The sequence below is a fragment of the Formica exsecta genome, unplaced genomic scaffold (assembly GCF_003651465.1).
Source record: "Formica exsecta isolate Colony F162 unplaced genomic scaffold, ASM365146v1 scaffold321, whole genome shotgun sequence".
Lineage (NCBI taxonomy): Eukaryota > Metazoa > Arthropoda > Insecta > Hymenoptera > Formicidae > Formica > Formica exsecta.
Genome location: NW_021850465.1, coordinates 63363 through 78020, shown reverse-complemented (window position 1 = coordinate 78020; position 14658 = coordinate 63363). Strand labels below are relative to the sequence as shown.

General features: G+C 33.2%; 2 protein-coding genes across 4 annotated transcripts; one reads left to right on the top strand and one right to left on the bottom strand.

The window, feature by feature from the left end:
- The first annotated feature begins 3141 nt into the window (after positions 1-3141).
- Positions 3142-6418, top strand: LOC115238144 (GTP-binding protein Rit2). Of its 2 annotated transcripts, none has more exons than XM_029811732.1 (5): positions 3142-3688; positions 3774-3830; positions 3900-3973; positions 4106-4297; positions 5778-6418. In XM_029811732.1, exons 1-5 carry the CDS (start codon positions 3469-3471, stop codon positions 6012-6014), a joined length of 780 nt encoding a protein of 259 aa, XP_029667592.1. In that variant the 5' UTR covers positions 3142-3468; the 3' UTR covers positions 6015-6418. The 2 variants fall into 2 exon arrangements, with proteins under 2 accessions (XP_029667592.1, XP_029667591.1); XM_029811731.1 differs by having other exon boundaries at positions 3144-3688; positions 3900-3988.
- A 3159-nt stretch (positions 6419-9577) lies between these two features.
- On the bottom strand, positions 9578-14161 carry LOC115238138 (Golgi membrane protein 1-like). Of its 2 annotated transcripts, XM_029811721.1 has the most exons (6): positions 13599-14161; positions 12621-12921; positions 12443-12521; positions 11860-12033; positions 10545-10646; positions 9578-10233 (listed from the first exon to the last, which is right to left on the bottom strand). In XM_029811721.1, exons 1-6 carry the CDS (start codon positions 13763-13765, stop codon positions 10118-10120), a joined length of 939 nt encoding a protein of 312 aa, XP_029667581.1. In that variant the 5' UTR covers positions 13766-14161; the 3' UTR covers positions 9578-10117. The 2 variants fall into 2 exon arrangements, with proteins under 2 accessions (XP_029667581.1, XP_029667582.1); XM_029811722.1 differs by lacking the exon at positions 11860-12033.
- Positions 14162-14658: the final 497 nt, after the last annotated feature.

Below are 14658 nucleotides of genomic sequence, written 5' to 3'. Positions count from 1 at the left end.
GGTCGCATTCCCACCAACCATCCATATAACTTTCACCGAGACCCAGTGAACCATCTTGTAACACGCGTTTAAAAAACTCAGGGTTTTTTACACGGATATCAAAAGGACGTGAGCCGTTGATCTCGATGTCAGCCTCAGTGATTAATTTATGGACAATTCGATACCAAGCGTTATCTCGAAAGCGCGGGTCTTTGATACTTGAGGAACTCATAGCTTCTTTATTACTTTTCTTTGAAATGACCCGTCAGGAAAAGCCAGGCAATGCCTGCGAGCCTAGAAACTGAACCACACCGGCTTTTTTGGAGAGTGTTTTGTTCGAGCCCTTAGACTGCTATATCTCCAGCCCGTTGAGAAGCGTAATACGCTTTTTCAGCTTCCACTGGCGGTATGTAACCGATTCGTTTCAGCAGCCGTTGTTGTCTTTTTCTTCTTCTTCTTCGGTTTGATTGGCACTGGTTAGGTAAGCACGGCGAAACACATCCGAACCCGACAAGTTGTCAGTCGGAACTCAGCCGTTGTTGAACTCTATCCTAGAGTTAACCCTATCCTATCTAGAGCTGTGTTTCGATTCCCCACCCGGGTGCACCCGATATTATAGTATACGTGACATATACTATAATATCGGGTGCACCCGGGTGGGGAATCGGAACACAGCATTAGTCTATCCAGTCTAGTGTGGTCAATTCTACGTAGCCGGAAACATGTCCCGCGGCTCACGGCTCAGCAATGGAGGGGATAACGCGCATTCGTACGTATCATCTTATTGTACTTTCTTAAAATTTCATTACCATTATATGCATCTCGTACTACATCATTAGTAATAAACTCAAAAAAAATTTTTGTCACGAAAACAAAGCTTCCTCTATGAGGAGGCAAAAGGAGAAAAAGATTACTTTTAGATAGATATGTTAGATAGATTAGATGAATTAGATAAATACCGCAAACACAATGAAGGATATGCATCGAAGGTCGCATTATGCGCAACAAATAAACCTGCGCACACCAATGATGAATAAATAATTTCTTATAAAAATATATCTGACCATATTTCCTCATTGTACTGAATCTATAACACAGTTAATTAGAATGCCAGGCATAGACATAGTATAATGGAAAAGTTGTAAGTTGATTGGCTACCCCGTCTCCTTTTGCCGCGCGGCAAGCGTTTCCGCGTCCTGTATGCAGAAGCCATCAGACATGTTTATTTTTTCACACATTATTTTATTAAAGTTTTTTAAATATTTTTCTATTGTAGATTCCACATTTTTTAAAATACTATCTACAAATACCAACTTTATTTCAAATATATGTGTAATGATTGACAATGCGCAATTATATATATTGTGACTTATATATATTGACTTATATATATGACTTATATATATTGTTATATCGTTAGATGAATGAATATCTATGCATTTTACATTTTCTATTTATAGTGATATCTAAAATGATATCTGCAAGTATTAACTTTATTTCAATATGCAATGATTTCCATTCTACGCAGTATTCATACGTAACAAATTAAAAAACAAGGTTCAAGTAATCACATTGCAAAAACATACATAAATACCTAAGAATAGATGCTTTAAAAGCGCTTAAAGGATGGAATGTTTGTAAAAAACCAGTGTTTCATAAAAGTTTAAATATAAATACTAATACGTAAAATGTATTAAAAAACAACGATCAAAGTACATGTTTTCTACGATGACAGTTATTAATGATATGAAGTAACATATCATTAACATATGTAAGAGAAGTAGCATACATATAGAAGTAGCATATGCAGCAAGTCGTTAGAATTTTACTTTTATTTTTTTTAATAATTCAGGTTGTCCATAATAATAAAAATAGCTTGTAGAATTGCGTGTGTGTGTGTGAACATCTGCTTTAAATTTGAAATATACAATTTCACAAACGGTTACAAGTTTATCACTCTTTTTTTTTTTAAGTACTAGAACAACACAGGCGCGCGCTACGCGCGCGCTTTTATTTACGGAATTTTTTCAATTTTTAATGATATTTCACTTCGTTTCCGAAAAATATGCCCGCGTCACTATAAATGCCGCACCCTGTATATTATTTTCAAATGCATTGTACAAAAAAAAATTATGTTCATTAAAAAATTCATTATTATAATTAATATAATAGTTTAATCAATATATTTTTTTAATAATAATAATTATTATTATTTATCAACATAATTCTTTTTAATATAATATATTTGAATATAATAAATATATATTACACACTGTAATAAATATGTATAATGTACTTCGTATTATATCCCGTTGTAGTATCGATAGTAAGAAAGCAAGAAATCATCAAGTCGGTAATTATTCAGTTTAGCGTCCTCACCTCTAATATCGATGAAATTATGCTCATTCGATGCGTTTTTGCATAAAACGAAAGAATATAGCAGAAAAAAGCGTTGCTCTGCCCCGCGAAGCGAAATATTAATAGTTAAAGTTGACGTTTATTTAGGTTACAAAACCTGTCATACCGACGAAATGCAGCGACATGAGTATGTTCTATTAAACATATATATATCCACATATATACGCAAGTATAAAATTCTCAAAAAGTGGTGCTTATTAGCCTTGTTGCATAACTGTTTTCTGTCACGAGAGGCCAGAAAGCATTTTCAGGCCGTATTTCGGCCGTAAAGCGATACACTAGAGGAACAAGGATAGCACGCGATTGTCGCTCCTTGTCTGATATTATCTCCCAACAATCGTATCCGTGTGCTCAACGTATCGGTGTGTGCCTTCACGGACGCTACACACATACGCGATGAAAGAGAGACAAAGACAGCGCATCATCTCTCTTTGTCAAACGATCAGTTTGATGCTACCAGCATCGACAATATCGAAAAGTGGATGTAGCACGGACATGAACTAAAATCGAAAAGTGGATGTAGCACGGACATGAACCAATCGGCTGTTTTATCGGCTCCGAAAGTGGATATGGCCTCCTTGCGTTCTCTCTCGCTCGCACGTAGCATAGTGTACTTTTTCGCTATGTTACATGCGAGTGAGAGAGAACGCAAGGGGCACGGAACAGAGTATGTCCTTTTCTACGTGCACCTTGGCCCTCACTCCTCAACACTCGGTCTAGATATACTATATACTATGTCTATGGTGAACTATGGTGGCGACTCTCATTCTTCTCTCTGATAGAAGTCTGTGGCAGTCTGTAGTCTGTGTGGTGCGAACTGTCCGGTTGACCGGCTGACGAGATCAGGTGCGCGCGCTTCGCCCTCTCGACGAGTCATGCCGGCCGCGAGGATCTAAATCACGGTCAACCAAATTTCCCTTCCACGGCGTTAAACATGAGTAACGTCGTTCTTTCCTGCATTTATCGCGGAGCAGCAACGATCCACAACAACAACACGGGTGTGTCGTCTAGTAACGTATCGCCCCGATACGGTGCGATCAAGTGTGTCAATCGCTTCGCCGAGGGTCAAGTATGTCGGCGCTCTCGTGGGCGCTAAGCACGCAGGTCAACGTGCACGCACGTCGACCAACCGCCAGGAGAATGTCGGCCACCGCGGCGAATTCCCAGGACAAGATCGCCGCCTGTAACGGCGGGGACGATGTTGTGCCGGTGATGACGCACCCCACCACCAGAGGTGGACTCAGGGTCTACAAAATCGTGGTGCTGGGCGACGGTGGTGTCGGCAAATCAGGTATCGTATATATAAGCGATTAAGATTAATTAAAACATTTAACATTATATTTGAATCGCATTCTGTGACGATGGTTGCTTTTCAGCTGTTACTCTGCAGTTTGTCAGCCATAGGTTCCTCAACTATCACGATCCCACTATAGGTAAGTTAATCAAATGCTAAGAGAGCACTGCTCAAGTTTGTTTAATAATGATTTCTCTTTCATTCGTAGAGGACTCGTATCAGAAGCAAGCGGTTATCGATGGTGAGGCGGCTCTCCTGGATATCCTGGACACAGCTGGACAGGTTCGAGATTCTTATGTATGTTACGATGGTCAAAATCAGCATCATGCGATATATATTGATATATGTTCCTCTCATGTGCATCCTTGTTTAATGTTATTACAATTGGGAACGATCCTCTTGCCTTGTGCACAGGTGGAATTTACGGCGATGCGCGAGCAATATATGAGATGCGGCGAAGGTTTCATGATATGTTACTCGGTGACAGATAGGCACAGCTTCCAAGAGACGATGGAGTATAGGAAACTGATATCACGCGTGCGCGCCAACGAGGACATTCCTCTAGTACTAGTCGGCAATAAGTGTGATCTCCAACAGCAGCGAAAGGTACTTTGGATACTCTCTGTTGAGTTGACGTAACAGAATATACATAGTAATTATATATAAAAACAATGAGATATCAAAGTGTCTACTCCCTGAAGAAACGTAGAAAACTTGGACTCTTCAAAGATTTTTTTTCTACTTGGAAAAATTAGGAAATTTTCATGGAATTTTATTGGGACTTCCAAATTTTTTTAAAAATTTCTCTGATAATTTTGCTTTCATATTGTAAACAGTCGGCAAGCCAAGTTAATTATTTCTTTAAAATATATTATAAATATATATATCTGTTTATATATATTTAATATCTTAACAAAATATTGAGTATGCAATATATTTCTTTATTGTAATTTTAAATGATAAAAAAATGAAAATGTTACACAGGTGAAAAATTTATCTTATGAAAGCTATCCAATTTCAAAGCTATTCAAAAATGCCTGGAAGATCAGGACATTTTTTTACAAGATTTGAGTAGACACCCTGGATATATAGGGTGGCCCATGTAAAGTGTGTTACAAGCCAATAACTCTAAAAATATTTATGGTATCACAAAATTGTTCATGGGAAAATTTCATGTATTTGAGGGGCCTTTCTAACTACGCGTAAACATAAAATTGCTCTCACTCTCCCTTCAAGGGGGGCGAGGGTAACTTCATTATTTCAAAAGGAACTTCCTATAAAATGTTACATATTTGGATTCTACAGGAAAAAACAAGTAAATTTTATCTGAAACATTTCTTTGAAAAATGCTTCTATCAAAAGTTATAAACATTTGAACTTTATAGAGTACATTCAAACTAACGATAAAACCATAAATTAAATGAAAGACTTCATAGTTTTTTTGCTTTTTTTACTTTATTAAATATTTGAATTATTGTTCATTCTCATCTAAACATTTATTAATTCTTTCTACAAAATTTTGTCTAACTCTAAACAACATTTCTGGGTTCATGTTTAAAACGACAGCTTAAAACTAACTAAATATATAAACCTGTATTTACGTTTCCCGATTAATGTGTATGTATGTATGTATGTTTTTTCCTGTTAATATCAAGTACATACTCCAAGATTGTTTTTTATTTTATTTTCATTACGAACGCAAGCTTATCAATTGAGTCTAGTCAAATGAAATCACTAAAAGTTTAAATGCTTATAACTGATAGAAGAATTTTTCAAAGAAATGTTTCAGATAAAATTTACTTGCTTTTTCCCATAGAATCCAAATATGTAACATTTTATAGAGGATTCCATTTGAAATTAGGAAGTTACTCCCCGTCTCCCTTGAAGGGGCAGTAGGAGCGACTTTATGTTTACGTAGTTAGAAAGGCCCCTCGAATACATGAAACTTTCTCATGAACACAACTTTTTGATTCGATAAATATTTTTAGAGTTATTGGCTTGTAATATTTTATGTGAACCACTCTGTGTATATATATATAGATCTCTCTCGCATATATATTGAATTCTCGGAGTTATGTTATTTCAGGTGACCACGGAGGAGGGCAAGGCACTAGCGGAGGAACTTGGCTGTCCGTTTTACGAGACATCCGCCGCTCTCCGACAATTCGTAGACGATGCATTCTTCTCCCTGGTCAGGCAAATACGCGCTAAAGAGAGATCCCGCAACTCACATCGCAAGCGCAGCCGTTGGTGGCGAATCCGTTCGATATTCGCTTTTATCTTTCGACGAAAGCAGAGGCATGCTTTGCACTATTCACCCTAAGAAAAAAAAACTGCGAAGTTTCGATAACGAGATCTTCTAGTAGTGAGACTATTGAACCAATAGAGGATACCAATAGCAATGACGAGAATAATATCGTAGCACAGATCACACAACGAAGTAGATATTACCGATAATATTTTTGTTTTATACGCTATATAATTTCCCTCGTTTAGAGACTGATGATTCGTTAACATCTCACTGCCTTATTGTTGACCCCCGCGGGTGCATGTACTCCGAATATAGTAAATTAAAATTGTAAACAGAACAGAGAGAGACTGGAATAATGCATATTGTATTTATGTTAGATCTGAGATCTCGGATTAATCGATCATTCGCGCATGCTGCTCAACACAGAGAAACAAAACACGATACACATATACACACACATATTATATATATATATATATATATATATATATATATATATATACACACAGAGTACATATACCCATTTTAACATTCACACCGTAATATCTTGAAAACCATGCATTTTCAAAAAAAATGTTTCAGACAAAAGTTATTTGGCTTGAAGGGGGATATAAGATGGTGCTATTGATTTGATCTTGGATAGTCGTTTGAAGATCATGTGAAGGTCACCTTTAATTTCTTAAATGGAAATGGGGGATTCGTGGAAACCCCCATTTTCCATTACATATTCTTGTAGCTTAGCTCGAGAGCTTTTCAAAACACTATAATAAAGTATTTTTTATTAAATATTTTAAGAATAATTAGACAAATCAATTGGTATAAAAAAAAAAAATTTTTTAAGAAAAAATATGTAATTATTTACAATGTATCTTTTTTTAACAATTATTTGATTTTTTTACACAAATTGATTTCTCTCATCCTGTACATAAAAGTATTACGGTAAGATTATCGACAACTAAATATTTTACGAAATATTTTATTTTTTATATCAAAATATGTCAGATTAAAATATAAAATAACTCGGAAAATACTTAATGAAAAAATATTTTATTATAGTGTTTTAAAAGGTTTTTGAGCTAAGCTACAAGAATAATGGAAAATGGGAGTTTCCATTTAAGGAATTAAAGGTGACCTTCAAACGACTATCTAAGGTCAAACCAATGGCATCTTCTTATGATCCCCTTCAAGTCAAATAACTTGTCTGAAACATTTTTTTTTGAAAATGCATGGTTTTCGAGATATTACAGTGTGAAAGTTAAAATAGGACACCCTGTATATATATATATATATATATATATATATATATACAGTGGATTCATACTTTCCGCACACTTACGAGACTTCCAGTTTTCTAAGATTTCTTCCGCAATTTTAATTTACCTTGTATAGGCCGGCAATTTTTTTAAATTACGTTTCATGAAGATTAGTGGCGTAAAATGAAGGTAAACGCAGAGCCTAAAGCAAACGCATTCACTTAATTTTTGGATAAATTCATCTCTAACGAATCATTTTCTAATAGTCGATGTTTAGATTCTAGTTTACACTATTAGTAGCTGATCATGTGACCAAAGAGAGAAATATATAAAGCGTTAACAAGTATATAAAGTAAGAAGTGATTCTTAGCAATACAGAAAAAGAAAGCGAGTGCAAGATATTATTATAAGAGTTTTACAATACAGATTGTTGCAGTTTTAATTATTGATAAAGGGATATGAAAATTGAATTTTTTATTTATTCTAATTTAATTCAATGTAAATACAAGAGATATACAATATTAAATGATTTTAATAGTTAGAATACACTGCTACAAATTATATGTATGAAAGTTATATAAAAGTTGCAATAAGTTGCAAAGTTTAGAACTGTTATGTATTATGTGAATCACACATATGATCTCTTTAAGATATCTCAAAGAGACATTTCTCAATTAAAATACACGAATGTGTGTCTGTCATAGATATAAATAATTAAAAAACTGGCAATAAAAGCAAATATTACATAAATTCTGTGGAAGTTGGAAAAAATATCATGTAGGCTTTAAAATAATTAGAACTCGTATCTGCGGTAGAAATATATCCCGAAAGAGCATTTGAATGCAATTTAATTTTTGTTAACAATATCTTCATGCCCTAATCACACGCGCAGCTCTAAAAGTATGTAATTATAATTCATATAGTTTAGAAATATTGATCACAGTCACTAATTATTCTTTAATGTAGTGCTATTTAGTCACGAGCTGATTAAGTGAGATGTTTGTAGTAAAAGAGATTCATACTAATACATATATAAATGGAAGAGGAAACAAAAATCATTTATAGACATAAGTCCACATAGTAATTATCTAGTCGTTACTTAATTTCTCCTAGTCACATTTTGCATTTCGTCGTAATACTTCTTTAACTTGTACATTAACTTAATCATGAAAAAAAAACGTCGACTAAAATGCACATTTTTACATAATGATTTTCAAATGTGTCGAGTGTATTGCAACACATATTTACAATACATATATTGTGAATATATATAACTATATATATAATTCTCAATATTTTCAATACTGGCTATTAACAAGTACTGATGATTTGTTTCATAATAAAGCAGTGAGAGTGTAGCTATATTTGTAGCAGCAAATATTAAAGTATTACTGGCAGCATTGACAATGAAATATATAATTAATATAGTGTAACTGCATTGATGAAAATAAATGTATGGTAAATGTAATAACTGTATGTTTAGAGAGATTGACATAATATGCGAAGAGTAGTCATATAAAGAATTTTGGTAACGTTGCTATTTTATATATTGGCGGGTTCGTTTTATTTATCAGGTAGGAGTTAAATAAATTAAGCATCAAGCGTATAATATGTGATGTAGATTGTGAATGTTGTACGTAATAATGAGAATATCGTGACCTTAATGGAAAATGTAGCGAACATATACCTATATAAGGAACAACAGCATATATAATTTACGAGAACAATATAATAATCAACGATTATTTTAAACTGTTACATTTTTGTTTAACTTAAATATGCATATTCATTTATATTTGCTATATATATATGTATACACTTTCGAAAATGTTGAAATTTTAATATGTATAGAATATTAGGAAAAAATGGACCATATGGGTTGACATGTAATTTTTTACTTAATATATACATATACATATATAAATAGTAGCCTGACATGTATATTGAATAATGCATCGCACAATGTAGGGCAAGTCAACATCACACGTAAACTTTAGGGATTTCGCGATACCCAGATGTGTGAAATTTTATGTAAGCTAATTATATTTTCGATATACACTGGATCTAACACAAAACTTGTACATTTCACACACATCATGGATATGTGTAAATAATTTTACAGTAAAAATGTAATCCTGCATTCATGAAGGAATACATGAAAGAGATGAGACTTTTGAAATAATCAACTGATGCAATATAATGCCTAATTAATTCCCGTTATCACAAATATGTTACAAATTTGTATTGTTACTTACCTTTATTAACAGAAAGCGCAAAACTACTTTGTGTATATCAAAATTTATTGTCTATTTTTTTTATAAGACTATAATAAAACTGGCAAAAAAAGATAAGACGAGGATATTTATTTAATAAAAAAGACTATCCGATTTTATATTTTTATATAAAACATTCACAGTTCATTACATAGTTTTATCACTTTTTTCAAGTGACACAAAACATGGCTTATTAAAAAATCATTCAAGATATTTTGTCTTTTCTTATCAAATATTGGTAATGCTTTTGCATTCATTCTCAGATCTTTAAACGATCACAATCGATTCACTTATTGCACAAAAATTCCATATATATTTGCAAATATATGCGTATCAAAAAGCAGAATAAACTTATTTTGGCACATATGTACATTACTTTGTAGTTTTTCATCCTCATAATAATGTAAAAAGATTATTAAAAATGTACATGCTTTTAAAATAATAATGTATACATAAAAAAATTCTTGTATCACAAACAATTAAGTATGATACAATGAAATGAGTAAAATATACTTTGTATGATATAGTGTGAGATATAATGACATCAGCTAATATTTATATATGTAACTATAACTTTAACCAAATTAAAGTTTCTTTTTTAGCAAAATTGCGTTATTCTCTTTTAAAATATATATATTGCATGGGTATATCATATATTTTTATCTCCAGGTTTCTTTGTCATACCTTGCATTTTTTCCTCTTCTCCGTAATTGTCTGGAAGTAGCATAGTCTCTTCTGTATTTTGAATGTCATCTGCATTGTTATCTACATAAATAATAAAAAAATAAAAAAAGAATTATCGCTAATTACAATTTGCGTTCTCTCTCTCGAGTTATTTTAAAGTCCAGTTTTTTCTACATTGAAGACATTATTTTTATTTTATTTTATTATTGATTTGTATGTGTGTGTCAATAGAGAAAGAGATTTTATAAAAAGTTGTGTACAATAATGCGTGCTTAAGAAAAAATTCAATCCAATTCCTCTTTTTGTGTGGAATATCATGATTATTTACTGCGTTCCAGCAAAAATAGAAGCGATAAAATGTGTGAGATCACTATATATAATGTTCTAATTACCACGTGCACGATTCTCAGGATCTTCCAAGTTGTCGGCGATTGCGATATCCTGTTCTGCGGCATCGTTCGACGTGCCATTGACTTGTTTCGATTCCGTTTCAACTGAAAGCCACGTAAGGTAAATTACTATACTAAAATAAATGAAATTCGTATACATATTTCTGAAAACATTTTAATTATAACGTTATACAGAATGGCAACTCTAAATGAGAGTTATATCACACACATTAGACATATTAGTAATTAATAATGTAACTTCCACCATATATTTGTCTGTACTCCATGCATGTTAATCTAAAATATGTTAGTTTTCTCATGTCAATGTTTTTTTAAATAATAATAACAATAATCATTATTATATGCGCGATCACACACAATTCTTTTGTATAAAAAAAGGTGTTTTATCAAATATATATTACATGTAATTTTTTGGTAAACATGTTTTATGCTAACATTTTTGAAGAGTTGACAGTTATAGTTTATAACATCGTTTTTTTTATTGTTTAACATATTTTTTGCAAATACAAATTGAAGTTTGCGCGTGTCTTAGTTTATATTTAAATACTTTATATTATTTGTATAAGATTTTATTATAAATATAATGTCATATTGCAACAAGCTGCGTAAGTAAATCGCAAAATTACTCATAAATCTTATAGTTGTCTGTCACATAACTTAGTTATAAATCATTCAACAATCTTGGATGTTTTACATATATGGCAAAGCATCCGATATGTAAAGGTTTACTTTTATAGCACGCACAATACAATTTAATATATTCTTGCTCTCTTCTTTAATATCAACTTAGAAAAAAAGGCATACTAAAACAATGAAAATACAATATTCTTATAGAAAAATGAATTTGTAATAATACTTGCATGGCACTTATTGATTCTAAAATTAATTCTGTCTGATTTAAATTATACAAGTGGTACACAATAGTGAGAAGTTAAACTTTGTAATGTAAAAAAGCATAAGAAAAATTAGCGAATTGTATTACATTTTTATTTCATAAAGACAGACGATTTCTTGTGTTACAATTAGAATAATCTGTCTTGTATGAAAATGTTTCGGCGATTGAAGATTAGAGAAATGATGTTTCATGTGTCATTAGGATGAAACAAAGGGGCTGGATACGCGTGATACCACATCATTAAGTTAAAAGCGATACAGCGGATTTATACTTAATAAAGGTTCACTTACAAGTGTACCGAAAAAAATTGTGTAATTTATATATACAAATCTATTGCGAATCTTTAATTTCATGTCTGTGGCAGCATTCTCTCGCCCCGTGGACGAGGAAAGGTATCACTACCTTTCTTCAACATAGTCACTGAGAAACGAGGAGTTTGGCGCACAGCACCGGGTGGGTCTGATGGTAGGATCGGAATTCCGTGGAACATCAAACCTCGCCGACCAGCTACGGATACTCTTACAGCAGGCTCCGCTATCAGATGCAACTGAGGCTTGTTAGGAACCACTGTCATTGCTAGATCAGCAAACCCCGATAATATCTTATAATGCTGAGCCAGTCAAAGGTGTGCAAACAAAAGGGAACGTGCCTATTAACTCGCGTTAATTCCTGCATGAGCAGCCTAAACGTAATTAAAATTAATGGGAATATCGACGAGATTCGAAAAAAAAAGACCGAAGGGCATCTTTCTTCCGCCGTTAAAGCAGGGTGCAATTAGCAATCTAAGTTAGCAAATATCTCGATTCATACAATTATACTAGTAATACAATGCGAATAATAATTTTTGTACTATGTATATAAATTGCTTCGAGTTAAATAAATTTTGACTATTATTTGAATGTGCGATTGTTGATTGTAATAGAGAAAACCCAAACTTATAGGAGCATGTCAAACGAAATTCATTATGAAGGTAATTATAACTTACGTGGCTGGAGATTCGGAGTCTCTTTCTTCTCAGATGGCAAAGTACAACTAAGCTTAAGTTGGTCCATCTCTGCTTTCAGCTGTAAAATAAGTTGTAAGTATATTTCGTCATCCCAGGACTTTCTTACAAATCATATTCAACTTTACATTAACGTTATTATTAAGAAGAAAGTTCATACTCTGTATACTTCCTCCTGAAGCTCCTTGTATTCATTCCGCTTCACATCTAATTGAGTATTAATCGTCTCCTTTTCTAATCTCAATGTTTCTAGCGTCGCGGTTTTAGTGGCATCCAGTTTGGCTAATGAGTCCAGCTCACTTTTGCACACAGTAACAGAATCCTCGAGCTCATCATTTTTCTTTTTAAGATCAATTTGCTGTTCCAAGCGAACATGTAACGTAGCCAACTCGTCCTCTGTATGCTTATACCTTTGTTCCAAGTTACCGCGCAATGTCACACATTGATCCCTCTCTTCGGCACTGAAAGAGAAAAATCAATTTCCGTATCACAATGAAAGAAGGCACACAATCTTGATAAACAGGTGAGAATAACCTGAGAAAGACTGAAGGCAAGCATAATGTTATGCACATGTACTGTGCAAATAAGCCGCAAGGAAAGATTGTCGCAAAAAGGAAATTCATGTATCACTTTTTATAACACAAATGATATAATCACAATTCTCACATATACAAAATATATAAAAAAATAGAAATTTTATTGCTTGATATCTATGACTATTTTAATTCAGCTATCTTCATTATAATAATTTCAGTTCGTACAATGTGGTAATATCGTAACATTTTGAAAATCAAACTTAATTATACGATTAGAATTAAATTATACCGATCTAAAAATCAATGATTGTCATTTTTATTGACAGTAAGTCTGTTCTTTATGGAAAAGTATATTATTATGTACTATAAAGATAGTAATAATAATATAATATATGAATAATAATATTATAATAAAATAATATATAATAATAATAATAATAATAATAATAATAATATATGATAATAATATACTTTATATATTATTTATTTCTTCAGCTATAAAGAAAATACCTGGTATATAATAATCGAAAAGTATATATAAGTTAGTAAGAAAAATTTGGTTCGATGCAAGACAACTGTCAACCGCTGTTGACAGTTCTCACCTGATCTTGAGCTGCTCGTTCAGATCGTCGATCTGCCTGACGAGCTCCAGGTTCTCGGACGAGAGGGTCCACCAGTTACAGATGAGCATGAGGCACGCCAGTAGAAGTCCTCCGACCAGGAGAGGCGGGCATCTACCTCCGCCGACCCTCATACCGTCGATTCCCATAACTATTTCCGTCTTTTCCGTCTTGTACGTCAGCTATCGCGCTATCAACGGAACATATGTCGCGTTATCGCCGGATCCGCGGCCGGTATGCAAATGAAATCTATACGTGTCACTATAATGTGCTCGTGCTCGTGTTCTCTTATGAAAACACGAGCCGCGTAACCCCACTCCTAAATCCGATTCTCTCGTCAGGGCCAGGGGGCAAACGTTAGGAAGACGTCGTCGGGGAACGACGTCGCGACGAGGCTTTTTCAGGGAAACTTTCGCGCGATAGCCATTTGAAAAAATCACGTATTTATTATGATGAATTAGGGGCCTGCTCTGATATTATACGTCGCGGGCACCGGCGACGATACGACACGGTACACGATACGGCGTTCTTATACTATGCGGCATATACGGTTTTGACTCTGATGACAGACGTGTATACCGAGTGTCGCAGAAAAAAGTGCAACGCTTTCTATAAGTTACCGGAAATTTTTTCTTCTTTTCTGTCTCGACATATCTGAATATGTATTTTTATATAAAAAAAGAAATTGAAAAATAATTAGAGGAATAAAAAAAAAAACAAGACTAAAAAAGGCAAATATATATTATTTCTTATCTCGCTAATTGTCATTGTCATATCATCGAGGAAATATATAGTGAAAATTATATATAATTCGGTATAATCTTTACAGAAATTTACAGTAATTTTTACAGAAAGCGTGCATGCGCATATTTAATTTATGCTAACAATTAATAAAAGTGAAGAAATGAATTTTTATTGTGTGACAATTTAAAATGATATTGAATTGTGCAGATTTTTACCTTTATCACATTTAAATCCATGAAACAATAATAAACTCTTTAAAATCATATAAAAATTCTACAGCGTTTCAAACATTTCAATT

Excerpts from the sequence above, each read along its gene's own strand:
- LOC115238144 (XM_029811731.1), top strand. The coding sequence starts at position 3,469 with ATGTCGGCGCTCTCGTGGGCGCTAAGCACGCAGGTCAACGTGCACGCA. Across the intron at positions 3,689-3,773 it reads CGGTGGTGTCGGCAAATCAG|CTGTTACTCTGCAGTTTGTC; the intron begins GTATCGTATATA and ends GTTGCTTTTCAG. Across the intron at positions 4,298-5,777 it reads ATCTCCAACAGCAGCGAAAG|GTGACCACGGAGGAGGGCAA; the intron begins GTACTTTGGATA and ends ATGTTATTTCAG.
- LOC115238138 (XM_029811721.1), bottom strand. The coding sequence starts at position 13,765 with ATGGGAATCGACGGTATGAGGGTCGGCGGAGGTAGATGCCCGCCTCTC. Across the intron at positions 12,922-13,598 it reads AACGAGCAGCTCAAGATCAG|TGCCGAAGAGAGGGATCAAT; the intron begins GTGAGAACTGTC and ends TTTCTCTTTCAG. Across the intron at positions 10,647-11,859 it reads AGTGACTATGTTGAAGAAAG|TTGAAACGGAATCGAAACAA; the intron begins GTAGTGATACCT and ends CGTGGCTTTCAG.